The 19,949-nt window shown below is 43.2% G+C and overlaps 3 protein-coding genes across 3 annotated transcripts in view; 1 reads left to right on the top strand and 2 right to left on the bottom strand.

Moving 5' to 3' along the window:
- Positions 1-268: 268 nt before the first annotated feature.
- Positions 269-2,314, bottom strand: osgin2 (oxidative stress induced growth inhibitor family member 2). The gene is made up of 5 exons (XM_068760324.1): positions 2,227-2,314; positions 2,000-2,136; positions 1,728-1,919; positions 1,539-1,630; positions 269-1,463 (listed from the first exon to the last, which is right to left on the bottom strand). Exons 1-5 carry the CDS (start codon positions 2,291-2,293, stop codon positions 269-271), a joined length of 1,683 nt encoding a protein of 560 aa, XP_068616425.1. The 5' UTR covers positions 2,294-2,314.
- Positions 2,315-4,940: 2,626 nt separating this feature from the next.
- Positions 4,941-8,694, top strand: gtpbp10 (GTP-binding protein 10 (putative)). Its single transcript, XM_068759886.1, has 10 exons — positions 4,941-5,061; positions 5,389-5,582; positions 5,713-5,804; positions 5,976-6,120; positions 6,211-6,284; positions 6,413-6,465; positions 6,566-6,673; positions 6,924-7,001; positions 7,103-7,226; positions 7,855-8,694. Exons 1-10 carry the CDS (start codon positions 5,029-5,031, stop codon positions 8,055-8,057), a joined length of 1,104 nt encoding a protein of 367 aa, XP_068615987.1. The 5' UTR covers positions 4,941-5,028; the 3' UTR covers positions 8,058-8,694.
- A 2,628-nt stretch (positions 8,695-11,322) lies between these two features.
- adam22 (ADAM metallopeptidase domain 22) overlaps positions 11,323-19,949 on the bottom strand; it is a 29,707-nt gene continuing 21,080 nt past the window's right edge. Inside the window, exons 15-32 of the mRNA XM_068760448.1 lie at positions 18,656-18,755; positions 18,492-18,563; positions 18,214-18,306; positions 17,419-17,499; positions 17,283-17,333; positions 17,139-17,202; positions 16,922-17,027; positions 16,718-16,837; positions 16,443-16,611; positions 15,959-16,070; positions 15,119-15,209; positions 14,732-14,785; positions 14,092-14,292; positions 13,615-13,715; positions 13,429-13,495; positions 12,682-12,771; positions 11,664-11,787; positions 11,323-11,343 (exon numbers count right to left, since the gene is read on the bottom strand). Coding sequence (XP_068616549.1) covers positions 11,323-11,343; positions 11,664-11,787; positions 12,682-12,771; positions 13,429-13,495; positions 13,615-13,715; positions 14,092-14,292; positions 14,732-14,785; positions 15,119-15,209; positions 15,959-16,070; positions 16,443-16,611; positions 16,718-16,837; positions 16,922-17,027; positions 17,139-17,202; positions 17,283-17,333; positions 17,419-17,499; positions 18,214-18,306; positions 18,492-18,563; positions 18,656-18,755 — 1,717 coding nt within the window. The remainder of the gene's footprint in view (positions 11,344-11,663; positions 11,788-12,681; positions 12,772-13,428; positions 13,496-13,614; positions 13,716-14,091; positions 14,293-14,731; positions 14,786-15,118; positions 15,210-15,958; positions 16,071-16,442; positions 16,612-16,717; positions 16,838-16,921; positions 17,028-17,138; positions 17,203-17,282; positions 17,334-17,418; positions 17,500-18,213; positions 18,307-18,491; positions 18,564-18,655; positions 18,756-19,949) is intronic.

The following is a 19,949-nucleotide window of genomic DNA, read 5'->3' on the forward strand; positions in this document are numbered from 1 at the left end:
AACCCTGATTAAAATGTCCTATTCAGTTAAGAGATTACAGAATGAATTAAAAGCATTGGCACATGGTAGCTTGGACTACTGGGGACTTCTTATGAAGTCGGACAAGAGTTGAAAGCTGTGGTGCTTCGGTAGAAAATATTGTACATCCATTGTCTTTTTGGTCTCAGAAAATTTGTAGAAATGCATCAGCTTTGATGAGAAAACGCTGCATTAATGATTAAAACTATTGTTTTCCCCGTCATCATTTATATTCGTTGGTAATAGCTCTTTAGATCTCGCCGTCATGTTTTCGAACAAAGTCATGCCCTCCATTGCTGATGAGCTTTTCTTTCTTCTTGAGTCTCTTCAGCAGACAGGCGGCGATGCCTAAAGCGCCACCCTTCAAAAAACGAACAAAGTTGTCTCCCACTAGTGGGCCCATGGCAAACAGACCTGGCTCCTTTGCACACTCAAAGGTGTAGGGGTTGACTTCAATGGGGTTCTGTGTGCAGGACACTGGTTTCGTTGGATCCTGACCCAGGTACTGGCCCTGCCCCTTCAAGTAAAACAAGTTGGGGTTGGTCCCAATTAGCACCAGGGCCATGGATATCTGGAAAGCCTTGAGGGAGTTGTTTCCCTGGAGCAGACACTTCATGTCAGACTGGACTGACACCACACAGTGTTCGGGGAAACTAGTGTAGTCGGGAAACAGGCCGACGCTGGCTTCACCAGCAGTGCTGCCTGTGGCAAGTTTAGGCTTTGGGCACATCTTCGCACAGACTGAAGAGGCAATGCTATCTTCTCGGGGTCTGTTTGAAGGAGGAGTGGAGGGAGCCACATTTGAGTAGGTCTTTGAACACATCATGTTGTAGACTTTGTGGTACTCAGGGTACAGGGTCTTGGGCAGCTGTTTAAAGATGAGGTCGCGGTCATCCGCACTCTTACGGAAGACGTGCAGCACTCTTATGTTGCTGTTGCAAGCACACAAAACTGCATCTGCAGCACTTAAACCTGCCCCTACAATTAAAACTGGATCGGAGTTCATATCCAGTTTTCTCTGGCTAATAGCCAACCCAAGCTCTGAGATGCTGTGTGATACAAATGGTAGGTCCTCCCCCTCTACGCCTAATCGGACGGGGGAATCAAATGCACCGGTAGCGAGAACTACATTCTCAGCAAACAGACAGAATGGGACATGAGTGTCATTCTGCACCTGATGGTAGCCCGTGACTTCCCAGAGAGCTCCCCCTCCTCCATTGTTCAGACAACCATTTCCCTCCAAGCCTTCATCGCCACCATCTCTCACCCCTCCTTGATCAGTGTGCTCATTTTCCAGACCTTCCCCCTCTTGTCCCCGGCAGAGTTTCTGCACCGAGGTCACATATGTGTTGTCAACAAAATTCTTTTGGAGGCCTTGTAGCTTTACATAGTTACGATAATAGGATGAAATCTCCTCTGGGGTAGCTCTGTCGCTAGTTGCATCCCTAGTAAGAAGAAAGGGACAATGAGGAAAAAAACACACAAAACTGGGTCATGTTTTTATGGTTCCTACTCAATACCTGCATTTCCCATTTGTCAGGTCTCTGTAGTTCACGCCAGGAAGTTCCATCCAGATGCCAAGACTAATAGTCAACATGGATCCTTCCATTGCCTGAGAGGGGAGAGCAGAGGACAATGCAATCAGAGGAGGACAAAAAAATAAAACAATTGAGGAAAAATATGGATCTCTCTCTCTCTCTATAGCTTACATGCCAAGCACCTCCAGGTGTTGCCCTCCCCAGCACTAGATGTGGGATGTGTTGCTGCTTGTCTCTTGTCCATTGAAGAACAGGAGGGAACTCGTAGCCAAAGTCAGCGTTCGGGTGCAGTAATGTATCAAAAAGCACCGCCACAGGGTTCCTTGATCGCCCCTCAAGACCTTCACTCAGATGTTCCAAGTCCTGTGGAGATTTATCACAATCATGGCAAAATACAGTGACTATGATTAGTGCATACATATTGAAGGAATTCATGTTTTTACCTGTTCAGTGATGGGTAGGTGCTTGGTCTCCTGCAGTTTCCTGCAGAGTATTGGGTTTGGATGGGCAGTTGCCGTATCTAAATAGGGCTTGTATCCACTCAGCAGGTAGGAAAGGCAAATACCTGATGGCCCGTTGCCTGGAAACAGACCAAAATGATGTCACATGACACATATTAGAATAAGAAATGTGCTTTTTAAAATAGGTCCTAACTAATGGCGAAACACACCTATGATGACCACTGGGACAGTAGGTGGGTGGTCCTGTGACAGAGTTGTCTCTTCCAGAAGAGGCATGGCTGCAGGCTGGGTCAGACCCGGCACTGAGGAGGCGTGAGAAATGTGGAAAAGAAAACAGGGTTTAGTTTTTGTTTTTTTTTAGCTGAAAGCAAAAGTCTATTTGGATGTCGCCCCTCTGCTGCTTCAATGTGCCTTCGCATTATTTGAACAGGTTGAAACCGGTTGATCTTTTTCTCCGTTAATGTTGTCATCTTATGTTTACTCCCGTCGCCAGCCGACTCAAACACAAGAAATAAACCTTATTCGTCCTGTTATTGTGCTTCCACAGACAGTCACGGCCCTCCCTGTCTGTCTGGGGCTTCACGCACACGTGGAAACATACCGTCACAACACAACACAACACACCCCCTGCTTTTCTCTATGCTGTCCCGAGGGCATCCCCCACACCCACTGTCGTACCCCGCTGTCGCTTCCCAAACAAAAGGGAGTCCTAATCAGATTTATGTAGGCTTGCGTTTTGTTGTGACACGTTGCTGTTGAGCATGCGTAGTGTGGATTTGTGTGTTGTGAGACAGTGCCATTGTGTGCCCACTGGGCAGCAAATCCCCCCTGATCACTCCTCCTAGTGGGCCCTAATCCCGCTGGGCCTGTTTATGTCTTTACTGCCCCTTTCAACAGAAGCAGGGTGAGAATGTGGTCCTGGCATGCTGACAGCCCAAACCATCACAGCCCCCCCCCCCCCCCCCCCTCTCATACCCACCTGCACCAACACCACAGACTCTCCCGCCAAAACATCACCCACCACCAAATTTCATACCAAACAAAACACAGCCTCACCCCCTTATATCCCCAAGTGGGTCGTCTTTGATTATGGGCTTGATGTGTAAGACGCACTGGGATTCCACACATTGACTTCCCAGTTTGGGGAATTTCACAATATCCCAGTGTTAAACATAATGTGTGTCCATGTGTGTGAGAGCGAGAGGTCAGTGTGTACCAGAGTAAGCTCCTTATTTTAAGTAGATTTCACAATAGTAATGTTATTTGTCAACTTCTTTTTGTCAGTAACACACAAGAAGCAGGTCAAAAATGTACGATCGTGGTCTAAATTTTCATTCTGGTTGCTTTCTTTTGTATGTAGATGTGCATTTCACATCTTAACTAAAATAAATTATGTATGTATTAGTACGTAGTCACACAGCAGTAAAAATATATAGTATATTAATATCATATATTTGCAACAAATGTATTAAACATGCATATATGACACATTTTAACTATAGGTTTTCATATTTCTTACATTTACTGTTCATTTGGCATTTAATTATTTCAACATTTTGCCATCGTGTTGTTGTTGCTGCCTGTCATGCGCTTACACGAGCCTGTTTTTGCATGACCACAACCTGATTATTGTTTATTTTTTGTAGTGTGTGTTTATTTGAAGGGAACAGCCTGTGCCGAGTTCAACCAAACACTCGATTGCTGCTGGACAAGATTCTGGACGCTACGCATTATTTGGAGCATTCGATTGTCCCCCCCCCCCCGTCCCATCCATCATCCTGACGGGGCCCTCCGGGTGAAGCCCCCATCGGGTGAAGCTCCCCGCTGCGTCCACCTGACCTCTGCGTGCTCCTGCAGCCGGCATCGGACCGAGGCTCAAGGAGCGCTTCCTGCAGCGACCGTGACACCATTCATTCCACAATTGAGGTCAAACACACACACACTCGCGGTAACATTCGTTCACGCACGGGATCTCTTACCGCGCGTTATGCACCTTTATCTCCCAGTGGCGGCCCGTAAACTGGGAAGTATGGTAGAGTTCCTAGCCTTATAAATAGCGAGACACCGGGTGGAAGGACCGATCCGGTATCCGACTGTCCGGGGTGAGATGATCACAAGCCAGCCTCTCTCGCTCGCGTCATCACGTACACGCGCACTTACCTTCGAGCGATTAAATCCACAGAGACCTGGTTTGATCAGGTCCGATCAGCCCGTGTGTGTGTGTGCGTGAAAGACAGAGACCGGTTCTCATTTGCATTTGTCGTCACTATCCTCGTGCGACGGATGGAGAAGAGCGTTCACGGAAGGAGAGCGAGCCGCGTGGTTCCGATCAGCATCTCGCAGCATCCTCACAGCGCCGCCAGAGCGCGCAAAGTGGATCGTTTCATGATGAAAGTCCCCACCGCATCGGCTCTAGTGCGGGAGGTTGCGTGATCGCTTGCGTTTTAACTGCGTATACCTTGGAAGTTAGTCAAGGATGTTTAACATTTGTATTCCGTTGCATTTTGTCGTTAACACTAAAACGATAGTTGACTACTCAAAAATAAATATACTCCGATATGACCAGTCCGTGCTATTCTTCTGTTATCTGGATTATAATGTTTAATAAATGTTATACTGGCTCGCAGTGTAAAGTAACGGGAGACATGGCGCTGCCACCAGGCTGCAATTAAAATATGCAGGTTCAGTAATTCTGGTGGTTTCATGAATTTTTGACAGATTTGTAAACAGATTCGGAGATGAATCAGTGATTACTAATTACTAAGTAATTACTAATTCCATATATTCCTCCCTAACGAGTCGTCCATGACGCGACGACTGCAAGTACTTCCGTGTCGTGGAGCCCCGCCTCTTTATTTCGTCGTCCAATGAAATAGGACAAACAGGTTACCGTTTCCGCCTTTCATAAAAAAAAACAAAAAAAAAAACACACACACACACACACACACACGAACGTAAACTAACTGAACTCATAATAAACAACACGGGGAAAGGCATTAAAGCCGCTGGAGATGGTCCAGCTCAGTAGAATCGTCTTCAGGAAGGTAATGACTGCAGCAGGGAAGAAGTTAAATCTCACAAATCCTTTATTTTCTAACGAGAGCAATGCGGCCATGGCAGGGAAGCTAACTGCCAGCTTAGCTGTATGCTAAAAACGAACTAGCATTAATGCTTTACTGCACACTAGTACCACGACCTATTCAACCCGTAATGTGATAATAAAGTACCCTTACATTGATAACATCTATGTGGTGTATCTTAAGATATAAAAGCACGTCGTTTGCATTTAAAAGTTAAATTCCCCCGAACCGGTTTTGGGTACTGCGATGCATTTTGAAACTTACCAGAGCTTCTCTTATGTCTTCTGCAAGTATGGAAACTTTATCGATAACCTCCGCCTGTACGTCCGTGGAGGCAGCGGGGGCATGGGCTTACAACGGCTCGGAGGCAAGGGGGGAGATGGGGGAGATGTTTGGGTGGTGGCTACGAAGAAGATGACCTTGAAGATGATCAAAGACAAGTACCCCCTGAAACATTTTGTTGCGGGAGTCGGAGCCAACAGCAGGTGTGTTCCTTGTAATGTAACGTTCCTCCCAGAAGATCATTTGTGTTTGTCTCGGAGCATCAGACTACTGACTCTCATTCACGGGGGTTTTTTGTGTATTTATTGTGTTTGGATTTGTTTTTTTTATCAGCGTCAGAGCACTGAAAGGAGAAAAGGGGAACAGCAGGGAGATCTTGGCTCCTGTTGGCGTCTCGGTCACCTTTGATGATGGAAAAATAATTGGTAAAACGCATTCCTGGTCAGTGATTCAGTGATGCAATACTGTTGCACTGTCAAAGGATATATGTGAGGGTGTGTGGTGGGTTCAAGTACGTTATTTTTTTATCAGGAAACCGAAGTGAAATAGAAAACACGCTTTGCCCCAGCATATTTTTTTACCATTCTCTTTCCAAGGTCACCTGAATGCCGAGGGTGATCGCGTGATGGTGGCGAAAGGAGGGCGGGGAGGATCCATGTCCTCTGGGTTTGAGCCAAGTAGGAGCCAGGCCACCCAAATAAGGCTGGACCTCAAACTGATCGCTGACTTCGGCCTTGTTGGGTGAGAAGAAAATCACAACCATGTTGGTTCATGAAGGCAGAGCCTGTTGATTTCTCCAAATATCTTTTTTTTTTGTTGCTTCACCATCAGGTTCCCAAACGCAGGGAAGTCCTCTCTCCTCACAGCCATGTCCAATGCCACCCCAGAGATCGCCAGCTATGCTTGTGAGTTTATGAACAACGTTGTGTGTTTATTTTCTTATTTGTGTGTGTTTACGTGTGGTTAAAATATTCTTTACGTCAATGTGATGAGATGGAGTTTTTTTTTCTGTGTACTTTTCATCGTTTCACAGTCACAACTTTGAGGCCGCACATTGGCAAACTGATATACAAAGATCACAAGCACGTACGTGAATGTTTAATTGTATTTTCTCGCTAACTGAATTAGCTTCTTTTAACGTTTTCTCCTCGTTTAACGTTTTCTTATTGCTAAATATCTTTTGTAGATATCTGTCGCTGATCTCCCAGGGCTGATTGAGGGAGCATATTTAAATAAAGGGATGGGTCACAAGTTCCTAAAACACGTGGAGAGGACCAAGCAGCTGCTCTTTGTGGTATGTAGTGGTATGAAGTAACATTGAATATGGTCAGAATACATTTATTGATGGATGATAATATAATAATGATTGCATACTTTTTGGAATTTGAACAGACATTTCAGAATTCTGTCTTAATTCAAATAATTATGACTTTATTTGGAGAATTTTGAGTTTAACCTCAGAATTCTGACTTTATTCTCAGGATTTACAGGTACTAATCCCGTTCTAAATGACGTTGATCATGATTGACTTAAATTTGCTGCAGGTAGATGTTTGCGGGTTCCAGTTGGCAACTAAAACGCCGTTCAGGTCAGCCTTTGAAACCATTCAACTTCTCACCAGGGTGAGCCTGATAAAACCAAAGACCTTTTCTTCTCAAGATTCTTCTTTTGCTAGACCTTTGTCATCTTTATTGTCTTTTCCTCCTCTCACCTCGGTCTCAAGGAGTTGGAGTTGTACAAAGAGGAGCTTGTATTGAAGCCTGCTTTACTGGTGGTGAATAAGATGGACCTTCCTGGTGCTGAGGACAAACTAATGGAGCTGAAGGAGCAACTACAAAACCCAGAGGGTAAATGTAATCATAATTGTAAAACTATTATTTGTCTTTTTGTAATTTTTAAATTCAGCTGAAATTACGATGCAATTGAAATTCTATATTTAAACCCTAGTGAGACACATTTAAGATGAAAATGTCTACATTTTTACAGCAATTAATGCGACTAATATCCGAGGCATGTGCCAATTAGAAGTGGATTGTTATATTCAAGAGTGAAGAACAAAAAGCAGCATAAATCTAAAAATTTTAATTTCTAACAAACATTTTATAAAAGATTCTGGAACTTCAAAATGTTCCCAGAGCAGCTTCCACCATATTGGCTGCAATACATGGAGGCACAGTTTATTTGATGATGCTGATCCTTTGAAGGTGAATTAACTTAAGACATTGAAATGTTCGTGTAAAGCTGTATGAAATGCTACCTATGTTTTTAAAGATTTCATCGCTACTAGCTTACTTTAATGGATCTGAATTCTATTTTTTTAATGTAATGTTGCTTTTCATTTGCCCAAAAGGTGCAGAACTAAACTGCACACAGGGAATGATATATTTGCCTATAACATGTTAAGAAAACAAAGGTACATATTGGATTTTTGTTTGGTTTTTAATTATTAATTTGGCTGTTATCTTTGTCTCTCAGATTTCTCCGATATGTTGTCTGATGACATGCTACCGAAGAACTTTATCACCTTCAGTCAAGTGGTTCCCGTCTCCGCCTCCACTGGCTCTGGTATCGATCATTTGAAAAGTTGTGTCCGAGAATCACTCGACGAAGATGCTGAAAAGGCAGCCGAAGCCACCCACGAAGAAAGACTGCAGACGTTGAGGCACCAGGCACAGTAGCATTGGTGATCGAGGAATGTCACACACTTCGGTGCCCACAGTGATTGGTGGCAGAGGACGGACTTCACACTGACCACGATCGGCCTGAATGGTGCTTCAAAAATGTGACTTGTTTGGTTAGAGTCTCTGAGATACTATTACAGTATCAGGCCCATATTCATAAAAACAAAATCACATTTCTCCAACAGATGAGAACTCTTTATCAACAAACATTTCTTGCTGTGAAATTGTGTTGGTCAAGAAAATGCAAAAGTAGCAAAGTAGCACCACCTTCTAGAAATTAAACAAAGACACAATTGTACTTGTCAGTTTAATCTGGTTGCTCATATAGATAAAGATTGTAGTTATTGTTAGTATTGACATGTGAGGTAGAGACGCACTGATCCAAAACCAGTAGCCTCTATCTTGCTTGAAGTTTAAAATCTGTGTGAGAATGCATAGCCATGATATTCTGTACAGTAAAGTCAGTTTATGTGTTCAAGAACTGCAGATCAGGATCAGGTGATGAAGTGATTGTGATGGATTTCTTTATTTCTAGGGTGAGTAAAAACTGAAGTTCTGAGAAAAGTCATCTCAGACAGATATGTTGATGAATGTTTTATTTTATATTAAATATTTTACAATACTGAATGCTCAAGAGGGGAAAAAAATATGGGAATTGCTTTTTTGCATCATCAATCTTTACAGCACACACTTAAAATGACAAATTAAAAAAAAACAAGAACTGCAGTTTTTTAGATTTTCGCAACTTGAAAGTTTCTAATTTCCTACAGCAGAGTGTTGCTGTGTGGCAGGGTGGGGCCACAAGGGTTGGGGTATTGGTGCGCTCCTGTCTACAAATACATTCATGCGGTGTCTGTCCAAGCAGAACGCTCGTCAGATGGACATTTGAGGACGTACCGGTCCAACAGTGTGTGCAGATGGAGGACTGACAGCTGTACAGTCTCAGATATCACAATCCCATCCTTCACAGACGGTCCCCTGGATGTCATGCAGTGATGGACGGATGTTTTGCTCGCACCGTATTTGTGATGTTAAAATATCAAGAGCTCCGAGTTATGCTCACCACAGTCCTGCAAGATGGCGATGCCACCTGACACTAATAAGACCAGGGCCAAGCAGAAAGCGCTGGTAGAAGGCAATTCATGAGCATGTACGGCTCTCATTACAACATCTGTGTCACATGACAGAGGAACAACTGCTTAAATTGTCCACAAGACAAATGTGTAAAAAAAAAAAACTAATAATAATGCACTTACCGTTTGAATTGATTCTGTACATAATGCTGATAAAAGCCTGAATGTGACAAAGGTACTTGGTAACAAACAAACAAAAAGATACTAGAAGCCACTTGAGACCAATATTATGATGATCATATTACCGATACTGTCCTAATTCATACAAGAACTGCAAATGACTGTCCAAACTGGAACGAAAACAGTTAAATAATGAACAGGAGGGCTTTAAGACAATTTATATATACGGTAGAGCAATGAGTTGTAACTGTACAAAGAACTTGCTTTTGGGAGGTGATGCGAGATCGTTTCGAACACAATCCACCTTCGACAGCGACACTGGCATCAGTCAAATACTTTTAAACCCATGACATGCTGCCATGAGTTTTCATCCCTTTGCTGTCAAACTGCAGGTTGGTGGTAGATGAACCACTTTAGACGGCAGCACATAAGCAAAAGGGGGAAAGTCTAATATGTCATGCTCATTTTCCTGCTCCGGCCTCGCAAATAGCCTACTAAAGAAATCCTTTGATACGGAGCCGTCACGCTGTTGGTCTTCACTAGCTCAAACACCGAGCACTGTACAGCACAGCTTATCATTTACAACGGTAAATATCTCAAGTCATCGCACGGAAACCCAAAATGCACATTTCTAGTCAGTCTACAGATTCTCTCCCATTAAGGTCATCAAATCACATTTGTGATTCCGAGTTCTGCTGTGTTCACCTGCTGCATCAAACACACACATATGAGGGGAAATGAAATACATCTTAAGAAGCTTATCAACGGGGAAACTTCCACACAAGTGAAAAGTGGCTCAACTATAACTACATCAAACACATCCCATTCGTTTCACTCAGGAATGGCACATAAAACTAGTTCAATTTTCCTAAATAATACTCATCGACAGCCGTCAACATCGTAAGCAATACTCCCTCTGTCATTCCTGAATGCGTATTTCTCTCAGAGGCGGATGAATCCAGTGTCAAGATAGTATAAAAAACAAAAAAACGTTTTATACATTCTGCTGTGAGTGCAGGAAGTCATACAAGGTCACAGAAAAAAAGCAGGAGGGAGATAAAAATTAGGACAAAAAAAAAAATCAGACAGGCCGAAACTGGAGGACGTGTTTGGGGTTGTCTCCACTTCTGTCTGTGACACAACGCAGGAAGAAGAGAGGGGAAGTCAGTCTCTTTCAAAATAAAAGCAAAAACATACTCTGTGTTTACTTGTACATATTTACACACATTAAGCCGGGCAGGGTCAAGTTGGGAGCATGTCGCAGGTTATAGTAGTGATACGATATGGAGTACCTATAGTGGAGAGAAAGCACCTAAACCTACCGAAGGTATTATGTCACTGTCTCCTTTCATGCTTTCCTTTCAGCTCAGACAACTGCTGTTCAATAGGAGGCTTCTGATAAACAGAGTTGTCTCATGCACAGTTGGATTTTCTACAGTGATTCACGTGCGTCAAAATAATCCAATGAATCCAGCGATTCAGGCATGTGATACGACGGCCTCCTCCTGAATCCGACATTCCTTTTTTAGAGTGGAGCGCCAAACGACTCAAAGCGACGACGGCATAGATGAGAGTTCAGCTAAAGGCAATGCGTCGGGTTTTAGGACAGCCTTTGATGGTGGGTGGGGGGGGGGGGGGGGGGGGGGGGGGTAAGGGTTTCCAGTCCCATAGGTGAAACCTGACCAGATGGGAACAGCTCAGTCTGAGCTCCAGCTGCTCTGGAGTGGATGTGGAGCTGGTTTCTCCGTCGGCATTCTGCGCCGTCTTGTAGAGATCCACTGAAAAACGTTGTCTAACAAGACAAGCCTCATATATGCCTTTTACCTATTTCCACTCTGGTGGTCGTCTCTCTCTCTCTCTCTCTCTCTGTCACACACACACACATTTTCTCCATCTTTCTCTCTTTAATTGTCTAGACCCAAATTTGTTTCATTTTTGTGTTTTTCATTCTTAGAAAAGGAGAGAAGTGTAGATCCTTAAGGTCTTCTGCAGAGCAGATCAAGCGCCTCTTATATTGAAGTCTCCCACAGCTGAGGAGATGGAGAGAAAGGAAGAGCACAAACGAGAGTGGGACAGTGAGAAGATGCATTTCAATATTTGTTCCATGTCACTGTTGGTCAGTCACTCTCACTTCATATTCTATTCTATAAAATTGGCTCTAAATCTAAAATTAGCTTGTCCCGTAAGGGGTCGCAAAAAACCAACCTTCTCCACTTCACCCTGTCCTTTGCATCATCCTCCCCAACACCAGCCACTCTCTAGGTCGACCTCTAGCCCTGATCCTCAACATCCTTCTCCCAATACAGTCAATAACCGATAATATTTGTGTGTGTCCTTTGCTGATACTTGCCCTGGCACTCTGCCTGTTGGCTTTTCTCTGGTCATCTGGGAGCGGGGGCATGGGGTAAGGGTATCTCCTGCTTGATGCAATGGATCCCGTAGAGGAAGTGGGAGACTTTGCGGGGGACAGCGTCCTATGGAAAACAGGAAGTGACATCATTAAAATGTTACAGTTTGTCTCTAGTTGGTTTAGGATAGGGCTGACCAAAGACACGGATTTAAAAATAAGGTAAGCAACTGCGGAAACGTGAGTAGTATCTGTGACTTTGGGCAACATCCTCCTTGAGCTTATTTCACGTTTCACCTTCCTACAACGAGAGGTTGATCTTAAAAGCTTTGCTGTTCACAAGAGTGTAGAGATGGACAGATCATGGAAACCGGTGAAGAAGAAAGTGCATCTTAGCTTTTAGGGGCAACCTCTGCACACAGCGGCGTACATTTCCCAGCCGCGGTGATGACTAAGACATTGTTTCCTCACAAGCTTCACCCTTCCGCAGCATTGCTCTCTACACATTTACAGAAATTCACCTCACTCCCACTGACCTGCATATGAAGGTCAGCGGGAGTGAGGCGGGGCTAACACACAGACGCTCACTAACATGCCGAAGTGACAAGCGACTAGGGGAAGAAGCGAAGGCAGGGAAAGGGATAAATATGGGATTATAACGGTAGCACAGGCGGTCAGAGCAGTTATCAACGCAATAAAGCAGAACAGTTTGATAAAAATAAAAATCTGCAGTCAAATAAAGCTGATCAAAAAAAAATAAAAAAGCTTCACTCAACTGAAAGGGAGAATGACATTAAATATATGCCGTAAAGCAGAAAAACCTCATTATTGCTTGTGCTCAGCAGTGACCCCTTGTGGGAACTCCAAGTAGCAACATGCCAGCTGTCAATTCTCTAAAATACTAGATTTAAATGTCCAGATTGGCGCTAATTGTTACTTTGCTTGACCAAGCCACAAATCAAACCAAACGTGAGGAGGGTTTTAGACAAGCGTGTGGGCACAGGACAGTTTGAGGTAATACCTAAGGCAAGGTCCTTGAGTGTTTCTAGTCACATCTTCTACCCATTTAGTTACATCATAAAACTCTGTTTTGAAGCGAGGGGTTAAATACCTGTGAGAGGGGGGGGAGGAAGGGGTGATGAACACAACACAAGGAGAGGGGAGAAGAGAGAAAAGGAAAGAAGGAAAAGGAAATTTAAAAAGGACATGATCTCAAGAAATAAGCAGGTTTTGGGAGAGGAGAGAGGAAGAGGAAATATTTTAGGAACGCACAGCACAGCAACAATATCCTGAACAAACACCAAGATACAACTGAGAAATGGTGAGAAGATGGTGGACAGGCCTGTATGCGATTGTGAAAGTGCCACGATGAACGTCACAACAACTGCGTGGCGTTACGGCCTCATTTCCTTATTGGTTTACTCCCAACACCAAAACCTTCAACCAGACAAACAAACCAACACGCCAGGCTGGGCGGCAGCCCATGCACAGTGTCCTTTCCCAGATGACACGCAAGTACACACGTTTGGTAACAGTTAAAAGGTAAGTGGAGTTTCTGTTTGAATGATTATACAGGCCACGCAAAATCAAAGCGAAAAAGATCTCAACACGCCTTTTAAAAGTTTCTCTGGAGCTCCAAGACGCCAAAGCAAAAAGACAAGACTATTCTCATTTTCATAATGTCAACAAATCTCATATAGATAGATATTTATTCATTATTAGATATGCTGATATTCCTAACATAATGGGGGGGGGGGGGGGGACTTACTCTGTGGAGTTCGAGCGAGCGCGGAACTTCTTTCCTTTCAGCTTCTTGCGGTTACCGCTCAGATTCCCTGAAAAGAGAAAGAGCATGAATATAGACATCAATTAGAAATACAGGTATATAGAATTACATGCCACATGTTTACTGATGGTCGATGTAGTGTAATGATATTCAGTGTTTGTGTATTACCTTGCCACGAGTTACTTCTTGGTCGCCCGTTTTCACAAATATCAGCGATGTGTTTGGCATCTGGGATTCTCTCACTCCACGAGTGGGACAGGCCGTTAGATCTACACACATATCGTATAAACAGAATGTTATCAAGTCAACATCATCCTCCCAAGCACCTACAAATGACTAAGTGCTGCTCTGCTGCTGTTGTTTTGGTGCAATATAAAGACAGATGAAACATGAGAAACATGAGAAAACAATATCATGACAGCTGAATGAGACATTATGTGAAAATGTAGCAATGAGGCATTTTTAAATGTTCAACATGGAACTTTTGTTTTTTACAGATTCAAATATTCACAAACAGAATATTCAAGATTTGTTTTAAAGCATGATTATGAAATAACGAGAACACACCAGTGATTCAGAAGAATGAGAAACACACAAGCATATTCGCCAGCAAATGAGTGTGTGTGTGAAGACAAGATGGCACACCTGAAGCCAAACAGTGAGATGTTCTGGGAAATGGATGGAAAGGAAGGAGTGAAGGACAGGGTGCAAATCTGCAGGTGGGACAGACAGGCTGACCTCTTCTTGGAACTGCAGCCGGAGTTTGTGCTGACGCCCGGAGGCATGTCGCTGTAAAACGAGTCTGCATCCCCAGGCTTTGTTACGTAGTCACCTGGGGGCATTTCTCTAAAAATACAGAGGAAGTCTCAGGAAATATAATAATAATAATAATAATAATAATATCTATAACGTAAAACATTTGAGGTAGTTTATGTAAATGTGTTCTTCTACTCTGCAACATTTCAAACAAAAATACTTCACTATTTTTTCCAGTTAAGACTATGTCTAAAACATAGCATAGCATCAGAAATATAACATACTTCTTACATATTAATATGTACAGCCTAATAATATAAAATGTTTAATGCTTTTAAATACATGATGACACTTATAGAAAATGTATTTATGCTTCAGATTTGGGATTCTGCAGAGCTGAAAAGGAGGATTGTTGCAATGAAACATTTATGAGCATTTAATGCAAAACGTGAATGAGGGATTCATTTTGGGCAACTAAGATAACACGTCACATGATGCACCATAGCTGTGTCATGAAAACTGAGCAAACCGGCAGAATCTTCGGTGAACTTCAGACTCGACGTAGCATCTCTGTTTGTAGCTCCTGTGAAGAGAAGCACGAGTGTCTTCATTCCAACGATGATATAACTTTAGTCACATGTATTTTACAACATAAAGCAGCAATTATCAGCCTTGTGGCCGACTCACGGCAAAGCAGTAACCTCCACTGAATTCATGTATTATTGTGACCTTTTCAAAGAGATTTTAATTCATAGTGTGTCTGAATTATTTTAAGAATTCAACAAAAGTTTAAAATGAACGTGTCCTTCACAAGAAGAACAAGACAAGTGTGGAAATCCTAATCATCATCTCATGAGTCACGAGGCTTCAGGTTTTTCAGTGAAACGTGACGAGAGCAGGAGGCAGAGACGCTCACTTGTAACACCAGGCAGTAACAGCCAGAATGAGGCCGAGGAAGAGCATGGAGCCCACGATGGCCCCGATGACGATGTTCGTGCTGGTGATACCTGAGGCAGAAGAGAAGAGAGGAGAGTGGGGAGGCTGAGCATGTGATAATTACTCGTGTGTGTCCTGTTTCCTGAGTGTTGTGGACACAAGGGGATACACAAACCACAAAACACGGTACATTGAGCGGGAGTGTAAAAGGAGAAGCAGGAGGACAAAACTGAGAACAACCGAACTGCTTTTGCCCCTCGCCTCAGGGGGGGGGGGGATGCATGTTGTCAGTAAAAGAAAATATTTGTTTTAAGTAAAAAATACAAAATACAAAATCAGTAATTATTAATTAACCAACTGAGGTTAGTTTGGGTGAGAGTGAGAGGATGGGGGGGGGGGAAATGACATCAAAGACAGAACAAATACGATGAAAAAGAACTCAAATCTGACCTCAAGTTACTCCATCAAAGGCATCGGCCTGTCGACAAAGAATGAGTGTGAAAATAACAACAAACAAAAAGAATGACATGCATGGTTCAGTGAATACAACGTCAGCTGGTTCCAGAGCGCAGGCATAAACACAGACGCTGAAATAACAGTCAGGCCCAAGAGAGAGCAATGATAAAAGCTTGAAATACTGAACGCAACGCCCGGTGGATGGGGAGGAGTTTTCAAGGAATCAGAAGAGATCTGGTGGAATGGATTGAGTTGAGAGTACAGTGTCGTCGTGAAAAGACGAGCAGAATGAATGGAGCAATGGGAGAAGAGGTGGAAAACGATGAAGAGAGGCAACAAACGGTGAGCGTGTCAACATCGCTACCTGAAACTGAGGCGGTGGGCCCCACCACAAGATAGCTGAAAGGAGACGTGGAGTTGCAGTCGTCTCCGGCCCAGCCCAGGTAGCACACGCACTTCAGCTCATTGCTGCACACCTGCAGCACGAAGAGGGCAAGCAGGTAAAGAACAATGATCGCCCTGCACCCGTGGGCTCTCAGATTTATGTCATTATTTAAACTAAAGCAAAGGTTCTGGACGGATCTGGATTACATTTTCAGGAACTGTTGGGATTGTGACCAGGAACAGACGATTACATTTTGGTGATCATCCAGAAGAGATCCCGGATTCCGGATCACTTTGAAATTTTCGTTAACATTGCAGTCAATGGAGCTTAAAACGTAAAAATCAGTGATAATTGAGGGACGACTGTATTACATCTTTACTGCCCCTGTCCTGTCTTCATCTTGCAACCATAGCAACGACTTTTGATGCAACATTGATGCGTGTGTGTGTGTGTGCGTGTGTACCCCATGTCCAGAACAGATGGTTTTGTCTGTAGTTCCCGGGCAGGTGCTGAAGTTGAATTGCTGGATTGGAAGACATTTATGATTGACACAGATACGGTCCGTCCCACAGGCCGTCCCATCCTCGACGTATCCCAGGTCAGTGTCTCCATCAATCAGCACGTGAGCACCGCTGAACAACAAACACAGCACTTGAAGCGTGTCCTGAATTCACTCCACTGTCATTTCCCGCGGTACCATCATGCGGTTTATCTAATCCAAAGTCTTTTACTGCGTACCTGCAGTCCAGAGAAGCACTGTGCCGGGCTACTGAGAAAGAGGTCAGCCCTCCATGCAGTTCTCCCAGGCGTGGGGCGGGCGAGATGTTGGAGCAGAGCAAGTAACCACAATGAACGTCCCTAAAACACAAAGATGAAGCCAACAATCACAGAGAGCAAAATGTAATAACGAAACTGGACACGCATCAGACAGGACAGGCTCACTGTTTATTGCACTGGATCCAGGTGTCCTTGTCCTTCCCACAGTTTCCTTTCTCTGTCCCTTCAATGTTTAACTTTTCATAACAGAACTTGTCGGCTGCTGTCGCCTCTGAAGGGAACCGACAGAACACGATGGATGTTCAAACCTTTCGATCCTGATGCACGCACGCTTAGCACCTTTAACACAACTTTGATTTCCACGCAGAAATATGACACTTACTTTCTCCCCAGATGTACTTGCATTGTCTGTCTTTGGTCTTGCACCTTCCGGTGAAACAGCGACCCTGTCCAGACAACGACAGTCATAAAACATCTCCTGTGTAAAATAAAGTCAGATCCATTCAGCGTTTGTCAAACGTCTCACCTGGTCCTTCTCGCATGTGTAGCCGTCCATCTTGTGTACGTTTGGTGGACACTGCAAAAAAGATGCCACGAGGTCCTGATTGATGTGATATTGAGTTCAGCGTTCCAGAGTGAGGGGGGGGGGGGGTCATGCTCACCTGACTGGAGTTGCCTGTGCAGTTTTCTGGGATGTCACAATCATTCACTGCATCTCTACACACAACGCCCATGAACTCCATCTGTAGCAGCAAACACACGAGACATCTGTGTCCCCAAGACTCGACAACACAACTTGTTTCATTACTTCTGAGACATTTGCGAGTGTAAGGGGCCATGAGGGACTGTCAAGAGGATCATTTGTGGTTTAGTCGTAAAGAATTAGATGACTTTATGTAATCATCCCAGTTTGTTGGCTGGTTTGTTACATGTGTTGTTGTTTGATCATGACTAAATACTGTGTTGAGGTAGATGATGGATTTAATTAAGTTTTCGAAGAATCCTTTTTTTGTGAACAATTAAGAAAAGGCCAATCAAAACAAAAACACTCGACACTGCACAACTCATGATGCTCCATCACTATCCACAACTAGATGAAGGCCTGAACGCTAATCCTGTTCTGAGAGATGTAATAATATGATAATATACGTATGAAGGGTAACACGTCTTGGGTCAAAGAATGAGAACAGACGTTGTGGAGACTACAATGGAGTAATTCAAGAGGATTTAACTACCGATATTTACTAAAGGTAACACATTCTATCCTGATTAAAATAAAAAAAATAGATTCAAATCCACCAATATGGAACTCGTTTTAAAGAACTAATGCAGTCCTCTGGGGACAACGATGCAACCGCTCATCAGCTGCCGTTGCTGATGCCTCCTAGCTGCCCTTGTTTCTCTTGGTCTAGATTTTACAGCCACAGACAGACCCAGCAGGGGAGTCGGTTCTGTACCTGGCAGTTGTTGCAGCAGAGTCCGTTGCTGCACTTGGAGCCTTGGGTCAGAGTGCATTTGTCACAGCAGGACCCCCCCTCTCTGGCACACTCCTAAAAGACCAGCACATAGAAAGCACGCTCAGCTGTTTGATCCATCCATCCATCCATGTCAAAGTATCCTTGGGCAAGATACTGAACCCCTATTTATTTTTTATTTATTTATACGTTTCCTTCATAGGTTATCATTATGACTGATTCTCCAGACACTCCTAAAAGCTAGTACATCTGAAACTTACCGCTGGGCTGCCACAGTCACACTCCTCTCCTGGCTCCACAAAGCGATTTCCACACACTGGAGGGTCTAATAGCTGATTGGGCGGGGGGGGGGGATATAACTTAGGAGTCAAGTCTGGTGTATACATGTGTACATGGTGTGTACGTGTACGTGAGTGTGACATACCTTAAGAGGCTTGTCGAACAGACAGGCTCCTCCACCACTGTTTAGGAAGTTGTGGTATTCCTCCACATTGCAATCGGAAAACCTCTTGGGCAGGTAAAAGCTGTGAATACCAAATCACACTCAGATAATAGTGACAAAAAACAACTGGTGGGAAAAAAACAACTGTTTTAAACACTTTCCCCACACAAAACCTTTTTTTAATAGCTTGCATTTAATTTCGGTGCTATAGATAGTTCCACAGCAGTTTATATTTGACATGATTATTTCATGTTAAATCACATGCGCACCATACTTACAGTTCAGGAGAGATCTTTACTATAACACGGAGGTAGGTTTGAGTATAGCTAGGATTGTGAGGACCATATGAAGAAATATATAGATTGCAAATAAATTATACAGTGAAATATATGTATACTGTAATTGATTTTTGCTCTGGAAATGAATTTAAATGCTGCGGATGATTCATTTTAGAACAGTTATTGCATTATCTTGCAATGCTGTGTCACTTTATATTGTGTCGGTGTGAAAAGACGAGAAGAATTAAAATTGGCAATGGAGACAATGCAATAACAGAGAGAGAGAGACTCGGTGTGGTATGAGACTGTAACGGTTCATCATTATTTGATGTGAAATGGCACTAAATGAAGCCGACTACATGTCATAATTAAGACTTCTCCTTACACAGCACATCAGATGTAGTCCATGTGTGTTGAAAAAGATCCAAACACAAATGCTACAAGATTATTTGTGTAGATTTGTCGATTAAGATATATGAAACACCTCCCCTAGAAAATATTTTATCAACGTATTCATTCATTCATTCCCTCCACCAAGGAGATTTTCATCCATTTCTATTTGTTTGATTGGCACCATGGTGTCCACACCCAGAGTAGTCAATGTATGAAAAGGGGGGATCCAGGATGTTTTCTACATTTCCTTTATCATATTTTAGACACAAATATGATCCATATTTAGAGAGGTTGCATCTTTACACTTCAAATAAAAGATACACCAGATATAAATATGTTTACATCAGGGTAAACTATATGGTTACAGGACTACAAGTTGATTTTATTGGATAAAGCCTGACGGAATTAAATAGAACTGTCGAACCTTGGTGGAGGTACTTTATTGGGCACTATTTCCTGGAAGCGTAACAATGAAATAATGTCATTAAGTCAGAAAAACAGAACAGATTGTGAAGCTTCATGAAAAATCTGTTTTTTTCTGAATGAACAAGATATTCATTTGGACAAAAAAGGGCGATTTTTTTTCTCTCAAGTGAATGCTTATG

Source organism: Brachionichthys hirsutus, chromosome 3 (genome assembly GCF_040956055.1).
Source record: "Brachionichthys hirsutus isolate HB-005 chromosome 3, CSIRO-AGI_Bhir_v1, whole genome shotgun sequence".
Lineage (NCBI taxonomy): Eukaryota > Metazoa > Chordata > Actinopteri > Lophiiformes > Brachionichthyidae > Brachionichthys > Brachionichthys hirsutus.

Bases quoted from the DNA above. Each gene is read 5' to 3' on its own strand.
- osgin2 (XM_068760324.1), bottom strand. From the start codon at position 2,293: ATGCCTCTTCTGGAAGAGACAACTCTGTCACAGGACCACCCACCTACT. The intron at 1,920-1,999 runs GTAAAAACATGA...AAATCTCCACAG, and splicing joins ACCTACCCATCACTGAACAG to GACTTGGAACATCTGAGTGA. The intron at 1,464-1,538 runs GTATTGAGTAGG...TCTTCTTACTAG, and splicing joins CTGACAAATGGGAAATGCAG to GGATGCAACTAGCGACAGAG.
- gtpbp10 (XM_068759886.1), top strand. From the start codon at position 5,029: ATGGTCCAGCTCAGTAGAATCGTCTTCAGGAAG. The intron at 7,002-7,102 runs GTGAGCCTGATA...CTCGGTCTCAAG, and splicing joins CCATTCAACTTCTCACCAGG to GAGTTGGAGTTGTACAAAGA. The intron at 7,227-7,854 runs GTAAATGTAATC...TTTGTCTCTCAG, and splicing joins GCAACTACAAAACCCAGAGG to ATTTCTCCGATATGTTGTCT.